At 47.1% G+C, this 19,453-nt stretch overlaps 1 protein-coding gene and 1 long non-coding RNA gene across 2 annotated transcripts in view; one reads left to right on the forward strand and one right to left on the reverse strand.

The window, feature by feature from the left end:
* The window catches only part of LOC126507192 (serine protease inhibitor A3N-like), a 93,776-nt gene extending 92,390 nt beyond the window's left edge, over positions 1–1,386 (forward strand). The window contains exon 4 of the mRNA XM_050151414.1: positions 1,186–1,386. Within this exon, the coding sequence (XP_050007371.1) occupies positions 1,186–1,386 (201 nt within the window). The remainder of the gene's footprint in view (positions 1–1,185) is intronic.
* LOC126507201 (uncharacterized) overlaps positions 1–19,453 on the reverse strand; it is a 39,624-nt gene that overhangs the window by 14,108 nt on the left and 6,063 nt on the right. The gene's annotated exons all lie outside the window — the stretch shown is intronic.

Here is a 19,453-nt window from a genome sequence, read left to right on the forward strand (position 1 = left end):
GGCTCCTGAGGACACTCTTGAGCAGGTGGATATGACATAAGCAGGGAACTGCAGTCTGGTGGTCACTAAAAGGATTCCCTAATCCCTTCAGTACAGAGATTCCCTGAAGGCCATGAAGTGAGGGTACAGGGGACCCGTCTATTGAAAGCAAACAAGTGTCCCAGCAATCTCTTCAACATGTTTCAGGAAAGGTCCTTAGGCTGGGACACTTCCAACACTCAATGTGCATGGGCATGCCCCAGTTCTATCCCACCATCTTTCCTGGACTCAGGCCAGGTATATAAGGAGCCTGGTGCTGAGTGCATCTCAAGATGACCTGACCTGTGTCTGGAACTTGTACAAAATGTCTGAGTCTACCTCTTACAAAGTTCTAGGACGTTTCCCAGGGTTCACTTTTCCTTGTTCCTTGGGGCTGAGAATTCCCTGCCTCTTTGTGATCAAATGTCACCTTGGAGATGAACCTCTACAGGCAGGCACAATGTGCAATGGAGGTAAAGACTGTGGAGGGGAAGTGGGTGTCTGGAAACTGCAGTTTACTGAGGTTGAACACCGGGAAACTCCATGCAAGGCTCGTGGTTTGTACATGCTGTGCATTCAGTTTATAGGAATTTATCTATGCTGAGTGCCTGCACGGTGGGGTGGGGTGGTGGCATCAAAACCACTACACTGGCAGTTGTGATAAAAAAGGAAAACTAAAGAAAAAGTGAGAAGATGACTTAGGTCTTCACACTTCATTCCCAGATGCACAGCCTGGCAATGTCTAGTTTTCTGTCCAGTGCACACTCTGATCTGCAGGAGCAGGGCATGGCAGTCTGGGAAAGAGAAGCCACGCCATGTGCATTGCTATTGTATGTCCTAAGAAGACTGGAGCAGGAGGGGTGCTGAAGTCTGCACTGACTGCCTGGTGTGTCTGCTGAGAAGCTGCCTGTGGAGTAAGAACAGGCAGTGCCTATACCCATCCTGCAGTGATTACTGGGTTTCAGGGCTGTAGAGATTCTCAGAGACTGAGCAGACCGGGACATGTGTCATCTCACAAACTGGGCAGAGACTTGGAAACCACAGGGATAGAACTCATGGGATGAACAAATAGTTCACCAGTGTCTGAGGCCAGCAGTCGATGCTTGCTCCAGGAGTCTCCTCTGCTGCCCTTCCTAGTGTCCAGTGAGTGATGTCTTTCTCCTACAGGAGGTCCACAAAGTTGTGCTGGACGTGGTTGAGAAAGGCACAGAAGCAGCTGCAGCCACCGGAATCCAGATTGGGCCAAAGTCTCTAATTATAAATCCTTTGAAAGTGAATTTCAACAGGCCATTCCTGATGATTATCTCTGGAGCAAATACCCAGATTTCACTCTTTATGGCCAAAGTGACAAATCCCAAGGAAAACTAGAACTTCCCAAGTGGTGAAGCTTCTTCCTGGGAGCCAGGAATTAAGCCTGTTTGTGGGTCTCTATGTGCATTTTGGCCTCCATGTTCTGATTGACTGTGTGTGCCTGAGTGGAGAGTGACAGCGACTAACTGTGTGACTGCACCATGCACAGGTTCTGTGGACAGACAGTGTCAGACTCCCCATACTCTGGACAGCACTAACTTATGTTTCTGAGACTGAACTCTGACTCTGTGGCTCCTCCCTGCTGCCTCTCCTGTATTTGCCTCTGCCCATAGCCTAGATCTTGGCAAATAGGCTCAGCCCCTATCTGTGCTATGGTTAAATCCACCTTCAACTTTCACAGGCCTCATGGGACTATTCAAGCTTTTAGGCGCAGTTTGTGGAACTAAGGACCAGGACTGAGAAGGGAACCTGTTGCCTTCACTTGTTTCCAGCATCTGGGACCAGTGTGTGCCCAGTTCCTGCCTCAAACTTTTCCTCACCCAGGCTCTGACACCCAGTGTCCCTTAAGGGGCTCCTGGGCCTGCCCACATCTGGCACTGTTGTGGAGAAGCTATTCCTGCTCCTGCATGGAGTCGATTGGTCAGCTCAGCTCCTTTCCCCTACTCTAACTACTTGGGGCAGAGGAGCCTTTTCCTAGGTTTCCCACTGGCCAGCCTCAAACAATAGATGGACACCCCCCCTTCCTTACCCAAAATGCAGGACTTTCACAAATGCAATAAATGTATAACTGCACAGAAGGTAACCAGGCTGTGTTCACTCAGCTCTGATTGGCAGAGGTGTGGCTCTAGTGACAACAGAGTACTAGAAATTGTCACTTACAGTCTGTGACTTCTCTGATGGAACACTAACCTACATGTCATTATCAGTTTCTTTTATCGAGGAGGAAATTGAGAAACAGAGAATCTTAGTCATCTTCCTATGACATCACAGCTAGACATAGTGCTTGGCGGGATGTTATTTCACGATACCTAATTTCACAGGAACAGTCTTCCAAAAGCAAGGGTATCATGCCCGAAGCTTCACCATGGTGCTGGGCAAGTGGATCATAAAACAAGGCTCTGGATGCATCACAGAGAGCACACAAATGAGTCTATGGATCCGGTGACCTCTGTCCTGGGGTCAGAAGAGGATAAGCAGGTGGTCGAATGACCAGAAAAAAAAGATTTTGCAGGGCATAGAGCAATGCGGGCATTTCTAAGAATTCTGGGTGTTTAGCAAAAGAAAAAACAGTCAACAGATGGCAAAGAGCCTGGCCCTGAGAGAATGCTTAAAGGGCTCAGAACTACAGGGAGCTCTGAAGGGGTGAATTGCTGCTCTGTTTTGGGAGCATCTTAACTGCTCGTAGCTATAGGACAGAAAACTGCTCTAGGAAGATGTAGTCATTGTCATTAAGGAGAGTTATAAGGAACACCAGGCCACATCTGGAGAGGAGAGTGGGTGATTCAGCTCAGTGATGAGCTGGTTTTGTGCCTAGATAGAGGACAAGAGGAGACCAAGGTTCAATGGGTTGAGGTGCTTTGTGTCCATGGAGAATCTGTGAACCCTGAAACATTGATGGAGGCCTGTACAGAGAGGGAAAGTTGGATGTTCAATTTGAAACATACATGAGTCTCAACCTCCTAAGAACAGAGACGTTGAGCAGGTAGACATGTAGTTACAGAAAATTACAGCCTGGGATCACACAGAGAATTACGTTCCCAATTGAGAACCAAGGTATCAAACCATTGGAACCATGGAGTAATAAGAAGGGGCCCAGGTATGGACATCAGTCATGTTGCAACAATTCCAATATGTCCAAGAGTCATTCTAGGCCCTGAGGTGGCTTCCTCATGTACTTTGTGGGCACTGTCATAGGTCAGCTACATCCCTCCATCCCTCTTGGCTTCAGCCCTGGTATCTAAGGAGCCTGGTGCTGAGTATATCTAATTTTGCCTGTTAGCTGGGACCTAATACTGGGGGGGGGGGGGGGGGGGTGGGGTCTAGGACACAAAAAGGGGGGGGGGGGGGGGGGGGGGGGGGGGGGGGGGGGGGGGGGGGGGGAGGTCTGAGTCTAGGACACAAATACGGAGGATGGGGGAGGGGCGTGTTTACAGTAGTGATCTCAGACACCTGTGATCCAAACTAAACTCCGGGCAAAGTGTCTCAGGGTGACCCACCTGATGCGAAGGTCTCCAAGGGCAGCCACTGTGAACGGCCTGATTTGCAGATCACAGCCCAACCCCAGAAATTTCAGATATGATGCTGAGCTGCCATCCAGTTGCCTGCCTCCATGTGTTTTTTGTTGTTACTAAGGACCACTGAGTAGACAGTATATAGAGGGGGGGGGTGTCAGTTAGCCTTTTATCACTGGGACAGCACATCTGAGGAAACCCACTAAGGGAAGCAAAGGTTTGGTTTGAATCACAGCTTCAGAGACTTTAGGCCAGGGTCTGCTGGTCTCTTTACTTTGATCCTGAGGCAAGTCAAGCTGTGTGCATCAAAGACACTATCAAGAGGATGAGGTCTTAGGACATTATCCAACCAGTGAGATCACTTGGCTTGGCTCAGCATTAACTGGTCTCTGATCCTGGGATCCTGCAGTGTTGGCAGTCAACAATGGTGCGCACCTCACCAGATGCTGGTGGTAATCATGGAACAAGGTCTGAGGAATGAAGGACAGAGAACAGCAGTGGTCATTATTGTGTCTGTGGGGACAGAGAACGAAGGGCAAGAAGGGGCTTTTGCCTAGGGAAGAATCCACTGTAAGACACTGCTGTGGTGTTACAATGATCCACACAAGACACTTATTGACAACAATGCTATTAAGCCAATTAATGTTTTAAGCACTTTTATTAAAGATCCCAGCAAGAGCGTGCTTATGCCTGTAAAAATCTGTAAGAGCCCAAGCTCAGAAGCACAGCTGGTTGAAAGGTAACAACCACAATGAACAAAATTTCCATTCATGTTAGATGCAGGGCAGAGTAATCTGAAATGTTCTTTCCTGGCAGAGCAGAGTATTTATCTCAATCATAACATGACAGTTAATGTAGGTCTATAACATCTTTATGTGTTTTGGTTTCCCTTAATTATTCTGGTTGAATCATTTGCACCATGACAAATCCATGGAAATCTTAAATACACGTGAAGACAGTCATGGGTGCAGGTGGACACAGGAGGCTGAGAACTGTGTGAGCAAACACAAGATGGAGGCAGAGCACGAAGGATTTACCTTAGTCATTTCAGGGTGAGCCTGCATGCTGTCTTCTGACCTGTCTGCCCTTGCTTTCTTCCTTGGTTCTGAGGACAAAGAGGGAGACTGGTCTTTCCCCAAATCTACTAATACAGAATAAATTGTCCCCAAATGCACAGCTTGAAACATAAATATGAAATATCCCATGAAGAGTCAGCGTGGGTGGTTCTTCCTCTAGGCACTCATGAGTCACACTGTTGGATGAAGATTGGCACATGCTCAAGGTTCCACATCCAGGTTCACTCTCATGACCAGTTTCTTTGTTCCCTTGATGCTATAAACTTGGTACAATAAAGCCCAGCGTCATGTGCTTGCTGGGAAAGCCCCCTACCACTGAGGTAATGCCCAGGTCTCTCATGACTTTTGATGGGAAATCACTTCGGACCTACTCAAAGGGCGGCTTACTTAACTTCTGTGATGAAGTGAAGAGAGATAGAGACAGAAAAGAGGAGGAGCAAAAGAAGAAGAAGGAGAAGGAGTAAACAGGAGAAAAGACAGAGGAAGAAAAGGGAGAGGGAAGGAGAGAGATCAGGTGGAAAGGATTTGGGGGACCTGGGAAAGGACTGCCACAGCTGAGGCTATACACACATGTTATCCCAGCACTGGAGTGGCAGAGGCAAGGAGTATGAGGACAGCCTCATACGTTAGCTGATGTCCTTGTTGGTGAGACCCAGTACCCAACCGAAGCAACTTGAAGGTAGAATAGTTTATTGGGCTCTTGATTTCGTGTCAGGACAGGCATTGTGGAAAGATAGGTTGTGATCTGTGGTGACAGTTATATGTCAGTATGTTTCATCTGAAGGAACAGGAAACAGATATCTTGATCAGAAATCAGTCAGTGAAATTCCTCTAGCTGACTTATGTACTCAAAGTTAGCCTAGTCTCCCAAAGCAGCTTCACCAACAGGAGGACAAGGATTCAAACTCCTGAGCCTCTTGGGTGGGGAGGAGGGAAAGGTGCACCTGTCTTTTCATAGCTCACATCTGTGTCACCCTCCCTGTGGGCTGCACACACTCTGTCCAGAGACGACAGTGATAACCGATGCTCTCACTGAAAATTGAGGACAGCATGAAGTGTGTACTTGTCTCATCGTTGACAACCTCATGATTATGAAGAGTTGAAATGTTCCTTGCCAGAGCTAAATTGCCTGGAACTATTACATATCCATTTATCATTGAACATATTCAGTGAATGGATGATTAAGCTTCATATGTCATGGTTTCTAGAGTAATCAAAGTTATATAAGGAATCTATATGTAAAGAAAGGGTGTTGTTTTGCAATATCTTAAATGCTGTGGTCCAATTAGTCAAACAATGGTTGTCTGCCAATAGTAGGTCCAAAACTCCAGTAATCTTTCAGTCTACAGGCCTAGATGTCTCACCTGGTCATCAGTATGTGCTGGAATCTTGAAGAAGTATACTCTGATGCCACTTAAGGGATGGACTTGGTAGTGGGTGTGAGAAGAAGAAGGGAAAGGAAGCAAGAATTCTTCTGCCATGTCCTTTATATAGACTGTCAGCAGTCCATATAAATAGAGATGAATATAATATAGATTAAGGGTTTTCCTCTACTATACATTCAGTATTTCCTGCACACTCAGCGAGCACCTTCCTGGTCTTTGCTCTTCCCTGGGGAAGTGACCCAGGCCTTCAGTCCTTTATCTTCTTGTATGGGTTGGATCCATGAAGTTTCTTATGCTAAGAACAATATAGTTCTATTTATTAGTTCTATTTATTTATTTGTTTGGTTGGTTTTTCGAGACAGGATTTCTTTGTAACTTTGGCCCTGCCCTGGAACTAGCTCTGGAAGTCCAGGTGGGCCTTGAACTCACAGGGATCCACCTGCCTCTGACTCCTGAGTGCTGGGATTAAGGGCATGCACCACCATCACCTGGCTTAGTTCTCCTTATAAGTCGAATTCTCTCTCTTTTGGGATAATTGTTATTAATCTCTCCCAAAAATTACTACAAACTCTTTTTCAGGGTTCACTTTTTATCATAATTTGTTAATTTCATCATTCGTAAATGGATCTACAATTTCTGTTGGGTATTCCAGCTAATTGACAAAGTCAATATTCCTTTTATACATAGCTCAGAAGCCTTTTCCACATTAGTTTTTAATTTTTGTGTTAAGAAAATCAATTCTAAGATAATATTTTCCCTCTGCATTAAAATTCATGAAGGGGAGTGATCAGTGGGTTATATGACCAGAAAGCAGTTCAGCTTCAGACCCTCCTGATCCACATGTGCCTTCTGTAATTTCTCTTCAGTCAAAGTCAGTTCTTTCTCAGCTTCAGCTGATAATTCTCTGGGACGATTTAAATCCTTGTTAGCTTCTAAGTCTGTGTTTGAATTAATCACGTTCTATCCCAATAATGGGCCCTAGATGGGAAATGTCTCCTAGTAACCTTTGGCAGTCATTAAAAGTCTGCAACCAATCTCTGCTAATTTGCACCTTTTGAGGTCTAATTTTTTATAAACCCTTTATATAGCTGAAATAATTAATGGACTCTCCTCTCTTTGCATTTTTCGGAGGCAATATTTATTTATTTATTTATTTATTTATTTATTTAAAGATTTCTGGCTCCTCCGCACCACTGCCTCCCACTTCCCTCCCCCTCTCCCAATCAAGCCCCCTCCCTCATCAGCCCGAAGAGCAATCAGGGTTCCCTTCCCTGTAGAAAGTCCAAGGACCACCCACCTCCATCCAGGTCTAGTAAGGTGAGCATCTGAACTGCCTAGGCTCCCACAAAGCCAGTACGTGCAGTAGGATAAAAAAAAAATGGAAGTGGGTGGTCTTGGGCTTCCCACAGGGCAGGGAACCCTGATTGCTCTTTGGGCTGACGAGGGAGGGGGGACTTGACTGGGGGAGGGGGGAAAGGGGAGGCGGCTGTGGGGAAGAGACAGAAATCTTTAATAAATAAATAAATAAATAAAAAGAAAAAAAAACCATTGCCATTGTTCTTGAGTTCTCAGTAATCCTCATTGTCCGCTATGTTCAGCGAGTCCCGTTTTATCCCAGGCTTTTTCAGACCCAGGCCAGCTGACCTTGGTGAGTTCCCGATAGAACATCCCCATTGTCTCAGTGTGTGGGTGCACCCCTCGCGGTCCTGAGTTCCTTGCTTGTGCTCTCTCTCCTTCTGCTCCTGATTTGGACCTTGAGGTTTCAGTCCGGTGCTTCAGGAACAATTTGTAATCCTCAACAAGGTAAAATTATCTTTACTTCTTCCAATATTCTAGGGTTTCTACATTTGAATCATATAGTAAAATGCCATCCATGGAATGGTAAACTATAGATTCAGGGAATTGCTTATGTATCATGTCCAATGGCTGTCTTACAAAATGTTGGCACAAGGTGGGACTATTTCACTTTTCTTGTGGTCAAACTTCCATTGATACCTTTTGTCAGGCTGAGAATTATTATAAGTAGGCATTGTAAAGGCAAATTTTTCTCTGTCTTTTTGTTGAAAAGGTATATTGAAGAAACAAACTTTTAAATAAATAACAATAAGGTCATTCTTTAGGCAACAGAGAAGACAAAGGAATTCCAGATTGGAGAGAGAACATTAGCAGAAACACCTAATTAACAGCTCTTAAATATGTTACCATTCTCCATGTTCCACATTACTATTTGTCAATAAATACAGAAGAATTCCAATGGCTGGTAGATTCTTTGATATGCTGAGCCTTAGTTCGTTCTGTACTAGCTGTTCTAAAGTCGGCTATGCCCAAGAATGTATATATCCCAGGTAGGTCATGTACCTTTTTTAGAATCCCCTCTGTAGTGAAATGAAAAGGCTTTGAAATTCCCGGGTGGTGAGAACATCTGTCATTATCAAATGACTCACCTTCATTATAACCCTGGTTCAGATGAGAATTTTAAGGTGTAATGACAATGTGGGCCAGCAGGCATCACAGTCATACAGCTAAAGTTGTCCAGAGGTGCTGGAGCTCTGGGCTTACTTGTTCCAATGTTGCTACCCTGTAAATTTCGACAGCAGAACTCAAAACCAACCTGAAAGGATTTTTGTTAAAGACATGCTGGTCAGGGCATCTATGGAGCAGGTGCACATGTCAATGTGAGTAACAGGCAGCATGTGGGAGACATGTGAAGGATTGCCTGCAAGCCACGGGATCAAAAGGAGCCACAGAAAGACGCAATGTGGGCACAGGAAGCTATATGGGTGCTGTGCATGGTGGCAGCAAACTGTGGTAAGCCATGGGTAGACAGCAGACCAGGAGAGGAAGCTAAGTAAGGGTGGTGCTAATCTTTTCTTCAAAATTCAGGTGGTTGGATTTGGGTCAGGCTCTGGCATGTGCTAGTGGCTAAGAAGCATCAGGCAAATGGTTTTTTTTTTTTTATGAATTTGTGCCACAAATATTGGGTGACAAATATACACAATTAATAAAAACCCAGAGATAGATATTGTGGTTCAAGATGAAGGTCAGAAAAGCAAAACAGCCAGTCACTGGCTCTTATCCCTACCTCAGTCTGAAATGGCCATCCAGTCTCCAGGAGGCTCAGAAGGAGACTGTGTGGAAGAGCTGTCTCCCCACATCTTATATCTCCCTAGGACTGGGATTGAAGGCATGTACCACAACTGCCTGACTTCTATTTCAAACTAGTGTGGCTGCTGGGATTACAGGTGTGTGTCACCACTGCCTGGTCTGTACGGCTGACCAATGGGGCTGCTTCACTCTCTGTCCTTCAGGTAAGCTTAATTTATTAAAATACAAATGAAATATCATTACAGCAGGGGAATACAGAGGGCCAGGGCCAGCAGAAGCAAATGACTGGCACACGAGTGTCAAAAATCAGCACTTTAGATCTGTTAGGGAGGATTAGTCCTCTTCAAAGGCGCCCAGAAGTCTCTCCCTGGCAACAGAAACTGTGGCGAGAAACAAAGATTTGTTGGGGATTAAACTGTCAAGGCTGGCACCTCTCTCTGGGGCGGCAGAGAAAAGGAGCAAAATGGCAGAAAAGAAAACAGATTTTTATATGAAAGCAGGGTTGTGATCTTTGAGCTGACTCAGAATTGTCTGAGCTCAAAGGCGGCTGGGTGCCCTTGGTGCGGTAGTTGGAATTTGTGGGAAGGTTAGGTTGACTCCTGGCAAGCAGAAGTGCACCATTGGTGATCTGCTTCTCTGTGACATGGAGACTTTAAGCCTTTGATTATCTAGATAAAATTTTTGTTTGTACCAGCACCTCCATTTTGGGGACAGCAGCTTTGCAACTAAGCCCTGAATGCTGAGTCTCTGACCTCACTGTTGAAGCAGACACCACAGCTCTCATCCTAACGGGAATAACAGAGACTTTATTAGAGCCTTTGACTGACAGCAATCTGACACAGAGATTTCCATTACCCCAAATTCCATGTTCCACAAGGAAATAGTTCATGAAAACTCTACAACACAAAGAAGGTCACAGTAAAGGCATGTTTAAATGCAGGGGTGCAGATGCAGAGATGCAGGTGCATCAAGATGAAGAGGCTTCTTTATGGGCTCAAGATGCTGGCTGCTGGCATTCTTAGCTATGGACTAAAGCTAGATGTCTATAAGGTAATAGACTCTATAGTCGCAAGGTTGAGTTCTTACATGGAAGAATGCAAACATGGCTGTTATAGAGAGGCAGCACTTAGCCCAGGAGAAGGCAATTAGCCTCCGGTCCTGGAATGCTTCCATCTCTCACCAGTACTGAAATTCAGATCAGACTGCCAGGCTCTGTATCAGGAAGTGGTTGTCTCTAGGGAGGGCTTCTAAATGCACATTACTAGAAAGCATAAATCAGTCCATTACCAGACAGAGCACAGAGCACAGCTTGTTTGTGTCAGCATTTCCTAAAGAGAGGGAGGAGTCCCTGGTGGGGATAAGTAGGCATCAGTGTGCAGTGGACAGAACAACGCACCAGGCAGCAGCAACGGGGAACATCAGGACTCAGCTATCAAAGACTCTGGCAGTGGGGCATCAGCTCTGCAGGTGATTCCAAAGAATCTTGCTCTCAAAGGACATAGAAGACTTCCCAGGTCTGTGTGGTACTGATGAATCCCTGGAGTCTTGGGTTGGATGAGAGAGTAGTTGATCCTGTGGCACTAACTAGGATCAGAGAACATTTCTGGGGTGCATAAAAATCTGTTTTTCAGTCTGGGTCTCCCTATCTTTGGAAGATGGAGGAAGAACCATGGGCTCTGCTCCTGGAGAGAGAATGAAGCCTGCTCCTTCCCACCCTCCACACGGAGGAAGTTTTGAGACCTTGACTAGCCTGGGTGCTGCTGTAAGAAGCAGAGGAGGACAGGGAATTTACAGAGTCCCTATGGGAAGGGGGCGTGGAATCACTGCCGTGCTTGCAGCAAACTAGAAAATCTTGGGGTCAGAAACCTCACTTCCCCAGAAGATCTCATGGCCAAGAAAAGGGACCTCACCCTCTCCTAATACAGCTCAGCCAGTGAGCCAAGTCTGCCACACAAACAGACTAGCCAGTTTTCTGTAGAATTAATTTTTGACATAAAATATTGTTGAATGTTTTCTAAAGAAATAATTGCATCAATCTGACAGAAAAAAAACAAGGTAAGACAGCTGAAGTCCCCGTCCCACTGCAAGCATGTTACATGCCTGGGGACATGTGGCTCTGCTCCAACACCTGCCTCCCCTGATTACTCTCCTCTCCTCCTGTACTGTCACAGTCTTCTCTCCCCGCCATCTGCCCATCAGCTCCTTCATCTGTTCTCCTCCCTCCTCCTGCCTCCTCTTCCTTCTGCTTTCCCACTCCTTTATCCTTTCCCCACTGTGCCCCCTCTCCTCCGTTCTTCTTTCTCACCTTTCCATTCCTCTAGCATCTACTGTTTCCTCTGAAGTTATCGACAGAGTAGACAGAGGCTAAAGGTGGGTGGAGTGTTTACCATGATCATAAACCTTCAAATATAGTCTTTATGATGCCAGTGTCCCCAGTCAAGGGATGTATGTAGGTGATGGCCATCAGGACATCCCCTACAAATACCCACAATGCCCATAATAAGCTGGTCTTTTACTAATAATGTACAGGGGTCAATGACCAGCCAGCCAGGGAGCCTCGCCCATTTCTTGACACCAAACATTCATCTTGATAACCAAAATGAAATCTGGTCCAGGTAGCATAGACTCTGGAATCATTCATTTTTCTTCCAATCAGGAGACGTTTTTATTGAGATACAAAGCACAATGTGGATCCTGGCAGGACTGTAAGACCCTCCCTCTCCCCATCTTTCTGACACTTGTTCTCAGGGGACCAAGGCTCTGATGCTGCACAAGATGTCTCCAGTGCTGTGGTAAATTAATCCCAAACTGTCCCAAATACTTGCACTAAAATTCAATCCAGTGTTGTGAGATTTCTAAGCCATGTCTGTTTGAGGTTGTGGTCGGTTCCCTGCTATTTAGCTGGACTAAGTTTTGTTCCCTGAGTCCAACTAGAAATTGGTGATGGGGTAGAGGGCACAAGTGAAGAGGAAGACGTCCCCTGCTTTCTAATGAGCACTTCAACCAAGCCAGAAGAGAAGAGGTGACATTCAGATTACACAAGCCTTTAGCCCATCCCCAGCTCTTCCCTTGCTTACCCTGTTACCCTGGCCAATTCCTTCATCTCTCTGGGCCTTGATTCTCCATTAGGAAAACTGGTTACAGCAACATTCTTCTTCCTGTAGTGAAAAGGAGCAGAGGGTGTGGCACTGCCATCTGATGGGCCAGGGCACATCCCATGCACAGTCACAAAGGCAGCAAAGAGACACAGTGCAGGCCAGGTGGGAGGACTTGAAGGTGGTCAGGGAATCACGTGGAAATTCCAGATAAAAGTATATGCTTTTTTTCAACCAGGAGACCAGAGTGATGGCTGGAAACTCCCCTGCTGTCCTCTGCCAGCCAGATGGCACCTTGGGAAGGAGCAGTGCAATCCAGGAAAACCAAAGTAACGGGACACAAATGAACAGTCTAGCACTAACCTCCACCAACATTGACTTCGCCTTCAGCCTCTACAAGGAGTTGACTATGAAGAATCCAGATGAAAACATCGTCTTCTCCCCACTCAGCGTCTCAACTGCCTTGGCCATCCTGTCCCTGGGAGCAAGCAACAACACTCTGCAAGAGATTCTAGAAGGTCTCAAGTTTAATCTCACAGAGACCCCTGAGGCAGACATCCACCGGGGATTTGGGCAGCTCCTCCACATGCTCAGCCAGCCAGGGGACCAGGTGCAGATCAGCACAGGCAGCGCCATGTTTGTTGAAAAGCAAATGCAGATCCTGGCAGAGTTCAAGGAGAAGGCAAGGGAGCTCTACCAGGCTGAGGCCTCAAGTGTCGACTTCCAGCAGCCTCATGAGGCCAAAAGGCTCATCAATGACTACGTGAGAAATCAGACCCAGGGGAAGATAAAGGAACTGATCTCAGGCCTGGATGAGGACACAGTAATGGTGCTGGTGAACTACATCTACTTTAAAGGTAGGATGGGCACTGATTCATGGGTTGTTGGAAAGGGTGTTGCCTGGGCACTTTGTGTCCATACACTGACACCTGGAAATGAGGGGATCATGGCCCTGGAGAAAGGGGTGCCTAACTTATTATTATTAAAAGGCCTTACTTCTTCTTTGGGATCGTTTTTATATACATGTGGTTCCTTGTACGTACTCCACAGAACCCCTGAGCTCCCAGTCTAAGTGAGCTGAATTTGACTGTGACCTAAACTTACTGACTGTGCACATGTGTCACATGTGTAGTCCTCCCTGAGTATGCCAAAGTCATGGTTCCAATGGAGTTCAGAGCCGTGGTCAGTGTTCTACTGCCGTAAGGAGACCCCATGACCATGGCAACTCTTATAAAGGAAAGCATTTCACTGGGGAAACTCACTACAGTTCAGAGGTTCAGTCCATTATCACCATGGTGGGATCGGAGACCATAGACAGAAAACCAGTTGGCCGGGGACAGTGGAAGGTAGGACAGAGGACAGGATGGAATGAATGCCCAGAGCTGTTGTGCTCTGCAGAGAGGAAGCAGAGGGATGGTCTGAAGGGTGAGACTGTGGGGTGTGGCTCCCTCTGCTGGCCAAGGACCCAAGTACAACGGCAGCTTGCCTGTGAGTGGAGATGTGTGTTTATCTGCTGGATCCTGACCCAAGGAAACTGTCCAAGTACCAAGTCCCCAAGGATGTATTGCAGACGGGCACATGCACTTGGGAGGTGGGACAAGTCTGAGCAGGATAATTTTGATTCATAGAGGAGAACATAGATCATGGAAGAGTAGAGGACCCATTAGCCGTGTCGTCATCAATTAACTATGGGCAACTGATAATCCAGCTGTGGGAAGTTGCAGATGTCACAGGCTTGCATCTAAACCCAACCATGGACCTGGACATTGACTCCCACTAAGGTGTTTCACACTCACGAGAACCACTCTGAGACCATGGTGTAGGAGAACACAGTCCCCCTTATCCTGTTTTCCTTAAAACCTGTCCACAAGGGACTTCCTTCTAGACAAAGTTCCTCCTGAGGAAGAAGGGTTCCCAAACACTCCCAGGCCCCAGTCTCAGCACCTTCACTCTAAGTCTGTGGTACATGCCTCAGCCTCAGATCCCCGACTGTTTCTCAGCTCCCTCAAGCAGGGAAGCTTTGGTTGTGGTTCCTTTCCAAGCCTGCGGATCACGTCTCACTCACAGTTCTGCATCTGCCAGTGGTTTTGCTAACCTAGATTGTGTAAACAGAAGGGAACTGAGTGTTGTGACAGATGGATTGTGGAAGACTTCAAGACTGGGGAACTGGGCAGAAATGGGGTGGAGGTGGGGTCTCTCTGCTGATGTTACAATTGATGTCCTGCTCCACATTTAGGGAAATGGAGGAAACCCTTTGACCCTGATTTAACATTTGCATCTGACTTCTACTTGGACAATGAGAAGACTGTGCAGGTGCCCATGATGAAAGTTAAGTTTCTGACCACACCCTACTTCCGAGATAAGGAGCTGTCCTGCACTGTGGTGGAGCTGAAGTACACAGGCAATGCCAGCGCCCTGTTCATCCTCCCTGACCAAGGTCGGATGCAGCAGGTGGAGGCCAGCCTGCAGCCAGAGACGCTGAGGAAGTGGCAGGATTCTTGGAGGCCCAGGTGTGTGTCCACTGGAGCCAGAGTTGGTCTGGCTCCCCATTCTATTGTTGTCCTGAGGCCCAGTGTCCCTGAACCTCAGAGTCTAGTGAGCCCTCAGTGTAACGAGTGCAGAGTCAGCAGGGAGAGTGGAGCTGAGGTGAGTTTTCCTCTGCTGACTCTGTAGCGTAAGGACTGCGTTTTCTGTCATTTTGTTGTTCACAAGAGGACATCAGCTAGAGCAGGAGCTGAGGATTCCTCTGTGTCTCCCAGGCTGTAGTTACATGGAATCTTGCATGGGTGTGGGAAGGCAGAGGGAGTGAGGTGAGAAGAGATCAGCCCTGAGAATCAGCTCTGCCCTGTGCAGCCATCGCATCCCCTCATCACTCATTCACTCACCAGTGTGCAATGATGATTTGAAGACCTACTATGTACTGTGTTCTGATTTAAATCCAAAGAGTATGCCAGAGACTAAACCACAACGTTTCTTACCCTGCGGACTCATCTTGTAATTGAAGAAGAGAGAGTCGGGAGATGGAAATGAACTGATCATTGTGTGACTTGTTAACAGGTGAGACGCAGTGAGATTAAGTAGGGGAGGATCCAAGGATAAGGAAAGTTAAAGGCAGATGAGGTATGCAATCTTAACTTGGAGGGTAATCAAATGAAGTCTGAGGATCCACAAGCCACGGCAAGGACTGCATTTTGTGATCTGGGAGGGAAGCATTTTTGGTAAAGAGAAGTTGATACAAAGCCTCGCTGACTCTCCGGCAGGATGGAGAATTAATGCAATAGGAAAACAAAATCATGTGATGAAAACAGCTGGAAAGAGGGCTTCTCTTCGGAAAGGGGGCCATGTGTGGAGAGCCGCCCAAGGTACAGAGTGGTCTGAGCAGAACACACACTTCAGTGACTCTTGCGTTTCTCCTTTCGCTTTGCAGAAAAATCGAGGAGCTCTCCCTGCCCAAGTTCTCCATCTCCACTGACTACGGCCTGCAGGACATCCTTCCACAGCTGGGCATCAGGGAAGTCTTCTCCACACAGGCTGACCTGTCTGGGATCACAGGGTCTAGGGAACTGAGAGTCTCTCAGGTAAGCTCAGACACCCTGGGGGACTGTCATTGGTGCCTGGATGCGGATGGTGAGGCCAGGCGTGTGAGAGAGGGCACATGTGAGAGAAAGCCTGCATCTCTGAGATTCCCTCATCCTGGGTCACAACTCAGATATGCCCGGGAGATACCATGCAGCCAGTCCCTCCTCTATGCCCTGAGGAAAACCTCACCCAGGAGCCCAGGGCAGGGCAGAGCCTTTGCTTGGTCATAGACCACCGCAGGTACTAACCTGTGCTGTAGTGCGGATGCTACCCACAATCCACTGCAGGGTGAACTACTTCTAATCTCAACTTCTTCACCTCAGACCTACCCAGAACTTCCTAATTAGCACACAGAATGATAGGAGTAAAGGAAATAACAAAAGATGTATAGCATTTGTGATGAATAGCATAAGGATTGGAGAGGAGGAGCCCTAGGACGACACACTACCTCGCCAGATGCACAGCCTGGCAATGCCTTGTGTTCTGTCCGGTACCCACTCAGAGCCCTAGGCTCATATCTGTAGCAGCAGGCCATGACACTCTGGAAAAGAGAAGCCATGCCATGTACATTGCAATTTTATGTCCCAAGAAGCCTGAAGCAGGAAAGATGCTGAAGCCTGTGCTGGCTGCTAACACCCTGTCTGATACCTGTGAGTCTCCTGGGTAATTGGAGTATGGATTGGTGTTGCCTTCCCCCACCCTCAGTGTGTAGTGGCTTTGAGAGCAGCAGAGATTCTCAGAGACAGAGCAGACCCAGCGTGTGCCTCGTCTCACACCCTGAGCAGAGATTGGTTGACACCAGGGGCAGAGCTCATGGTAGGAACAAGTTCACGAGCAGCTGAGGACAGTAGTGGATGTTCAAGGAATCATCTCTGATGCCCTTCCTGGTCTTCAGTGAGTGATGTCTTTCTCCTACAGGTGGTCCACAAGGCTGTGCTGGACGTGGCTGAGACAGGCACAGAAGCAGCGGCTGCCACAGGATTGTTGATGAGAGGATCGGCTCTAATTAGGAATCCTTTGAGAGTGAATTTCAACAGGCCATTCCTGATGATTATCTCTGACACAGATACTCAGACTTCACTCTTTATGGCCAAAATCATGAATCCCAAGGGAAAGTAGAACTTCCCAAGTGGTGAGGGTTCCTCCTGGGAGCCGGGTTTAAGTCTGTATTTGGATCTCTATGTGTATGTTGGTTGTCCCATGCTCTGATTGGCTGTGCTGTTCCTAGATTGGACAGAGGCAGTGACTAACTGTATGACTGTATGCACAGGGTCCTGTACACAGTCAGTGTCAGGATCCTGTCCTCATGCAGCACCAGCTCATGTTCCTGAGCCTGAACTCTGTCTTCGCGGCCCCTCCCTGCTGCCTCTCCTGAATCGACCTCTACCCAAAGCGTGGAGCCTGGCAGGTAGTCACAGTCACTATCTAGGCTGTGGTTATGTCTGCCTTCAGCTTGCACAGGCTTGATGGAAATATGCAAGCATGTAGGCGTCCATGGGGACCTCAGCCCCAGGACTGAGCAGGGAAACTGCTGGCTGAGTCTGTTTCCAGAATCTGGGACCACTTGGTGCCCAGTTTCTGCCTCACGCTATCCCTCTTTCAGACTCTGCCGCCCACTGTCCCATCAGGGGCTCCTGGCCCTGCCCACATCTGGCACTGTGTTACAGCACCCATTCCTGCAGCTGCATGGGGTCAGTTGGGCAGCTCAGCTCCTTTCCCCCCAGTGTACCTACTTAGGACAGAGGAGCATTTTCTCCTCTGACCTACCTCACACTGCAGATGGACACCTCCTCCTTCTTTACCCAAAATGCAGCCCTTGGAGCAAATGATCAATAAACATATATCTGCATGGAAAATAGTAAGGCGGTGTTCACTCAGCTCCTATTGGCTGGAGTGTGGCCTCCAGTGACGACAGGGTGGGAGAGATTGTCACTCACATTGTGTGACCCGTGTGATGAACCTCTGATCTACATGGTAATATCTGTCCCCTTATGGATGAGGAACCTGAGTCACAGAGAAGCTTTATCACTATCCTATAACATCACAGCTCAACATTATGAGTGACAGGATGTTCTTCAAGAGCCCTGATGCCTGAGGAACAGTCTTCCCCAAGCTGATATTCTTAGCTCAAGAGATCACTATGGTCCAGAGCGGGTGGAACATGAAATAAGGCTATGGATGCTTCCCAGAGAGCACCCAGATGAGTCTGAGGATCATGTGACCTCGGTACTGAGGTCAGAGGAGGATGAGAAGGTGGTTAGATGACCAAAAAAATGCGTTTTTGCAGAGCACATAGCAATGGAGGTATTCTAAGAATAACTTGGTATTTAGGAAAGAAAAAATAATCACCAAATGGCAAAAGATGGACCCTAGCAGAATCCTGAAATGGCTCAGAATGACAGGGAGCTCTGGAGGGGTGAATCACTGTTCTTGCCCTGGGATCCTCAAGACACTCCAGGCAAACGTGGGGAATGGCACTGAGGGCAGCTGCAGGGAACAGGAGGCCACATCTGGAGTGAAAGTGGGTGATTTCAACTCAAAAAGGAGCTGGTTTTGTACCTAGATAGAAGACAAGAGGAAGTTAAGTTTCTTTGAGTTACGGTGCTGAGTGTCTACAGAGACTCCATCAGCCCTGAAACACTGCTGCAGGCCTGCACAGAGAGGGACATTTGTATGTTCAATTTGAGACATCCTTGAGTCTCAAGGCTTCTGAGACACACACTGAGCAGGAGGACATGTGATTGCAGACAATTACGCCTGGGGGTCTTACACAAGATTCCCTTCCCCTTTGAGCACTGAGACACCACCCATGGAGGCCATCGAGCGAGAAAGAGGAGACCCATGTATCGGAAGCAGCTGTGTCCCAACAATTTCACTATGTCCAATCAAGTCCCTGAGGTCACCACCTCATGAGTTCCATGAGCACTGGCATGCCGCAGCTGCGTCCCTCCATCCGTCCTAGTTCAGACCCGGAATCTAAGGTGCCTGGTGCTGAAGACATCTCATGCTGCTGGGAGCTGGGTCTGAACACTAAGTGTCATTATTAGGATTCACTATAGGAATGAATGCTACAGGACAAATCTCTACCTAAAGGGAATTTATTGGAAAGATTTAAAAGCCCTAGTCCAATTAGTCCAAAATAGCTGTCTCCAAATAGAAGAGTCAGGAATCAAGTGGTTGTTTATTCCACAAGCTTAGAAGTCTCACCTGGTCTTCAGTATGTGCTGGAATCTTGAAGAAGTAGCTCTGATGCCAGTGAAGGAGTGGACTTGCCAGTGAGAGCGAGAGGAAGCAGGCAAAGAAAGCAGGTATCACTCCATGTCCTTTATATAGGCTGCCTGCAGAAAGTGTGGCCGAGATTAAAGGTGAATCTTCCAACCCCAAAAGATGCAGATTAAAAGTGTCTCTTGCCACTTTAAATAATTTAATTAAGAAAAATTTCCTCAAAGTTGTACCCAGCTGTTTGGGTTACAGTTAATTCCAAATGGAGTAAAGTTAGCTTTAATCCATAAACCCATCACAAGTTCACCCCTTTTCAACTTAAAATGCTATCATATCTCCATAAATTATGCTCAATTTCTGCTATGGTAATACTATAAGCAGGTCTGAGCTATGTCTCAGAAAGTTTAACTGTTCCATGGATGATTGGAGAT

This window comes from Alexandromys fortis, unplaced genomic scaffold (genome assembly GCF_014885135.2).
Source record: "Alexandromys fortis isolate MF-2015 unplaced genomic scaffold, M_Fortis_MF-2015_v1.1 scaffold_63, whole genome shotgun sequence".
Lineage (NCBI taxonomy): Eukaryota > Metazoa > Chordata > Mammalia > Rodentia > Cricetidae > Alexandromys > Alexandromys fortis.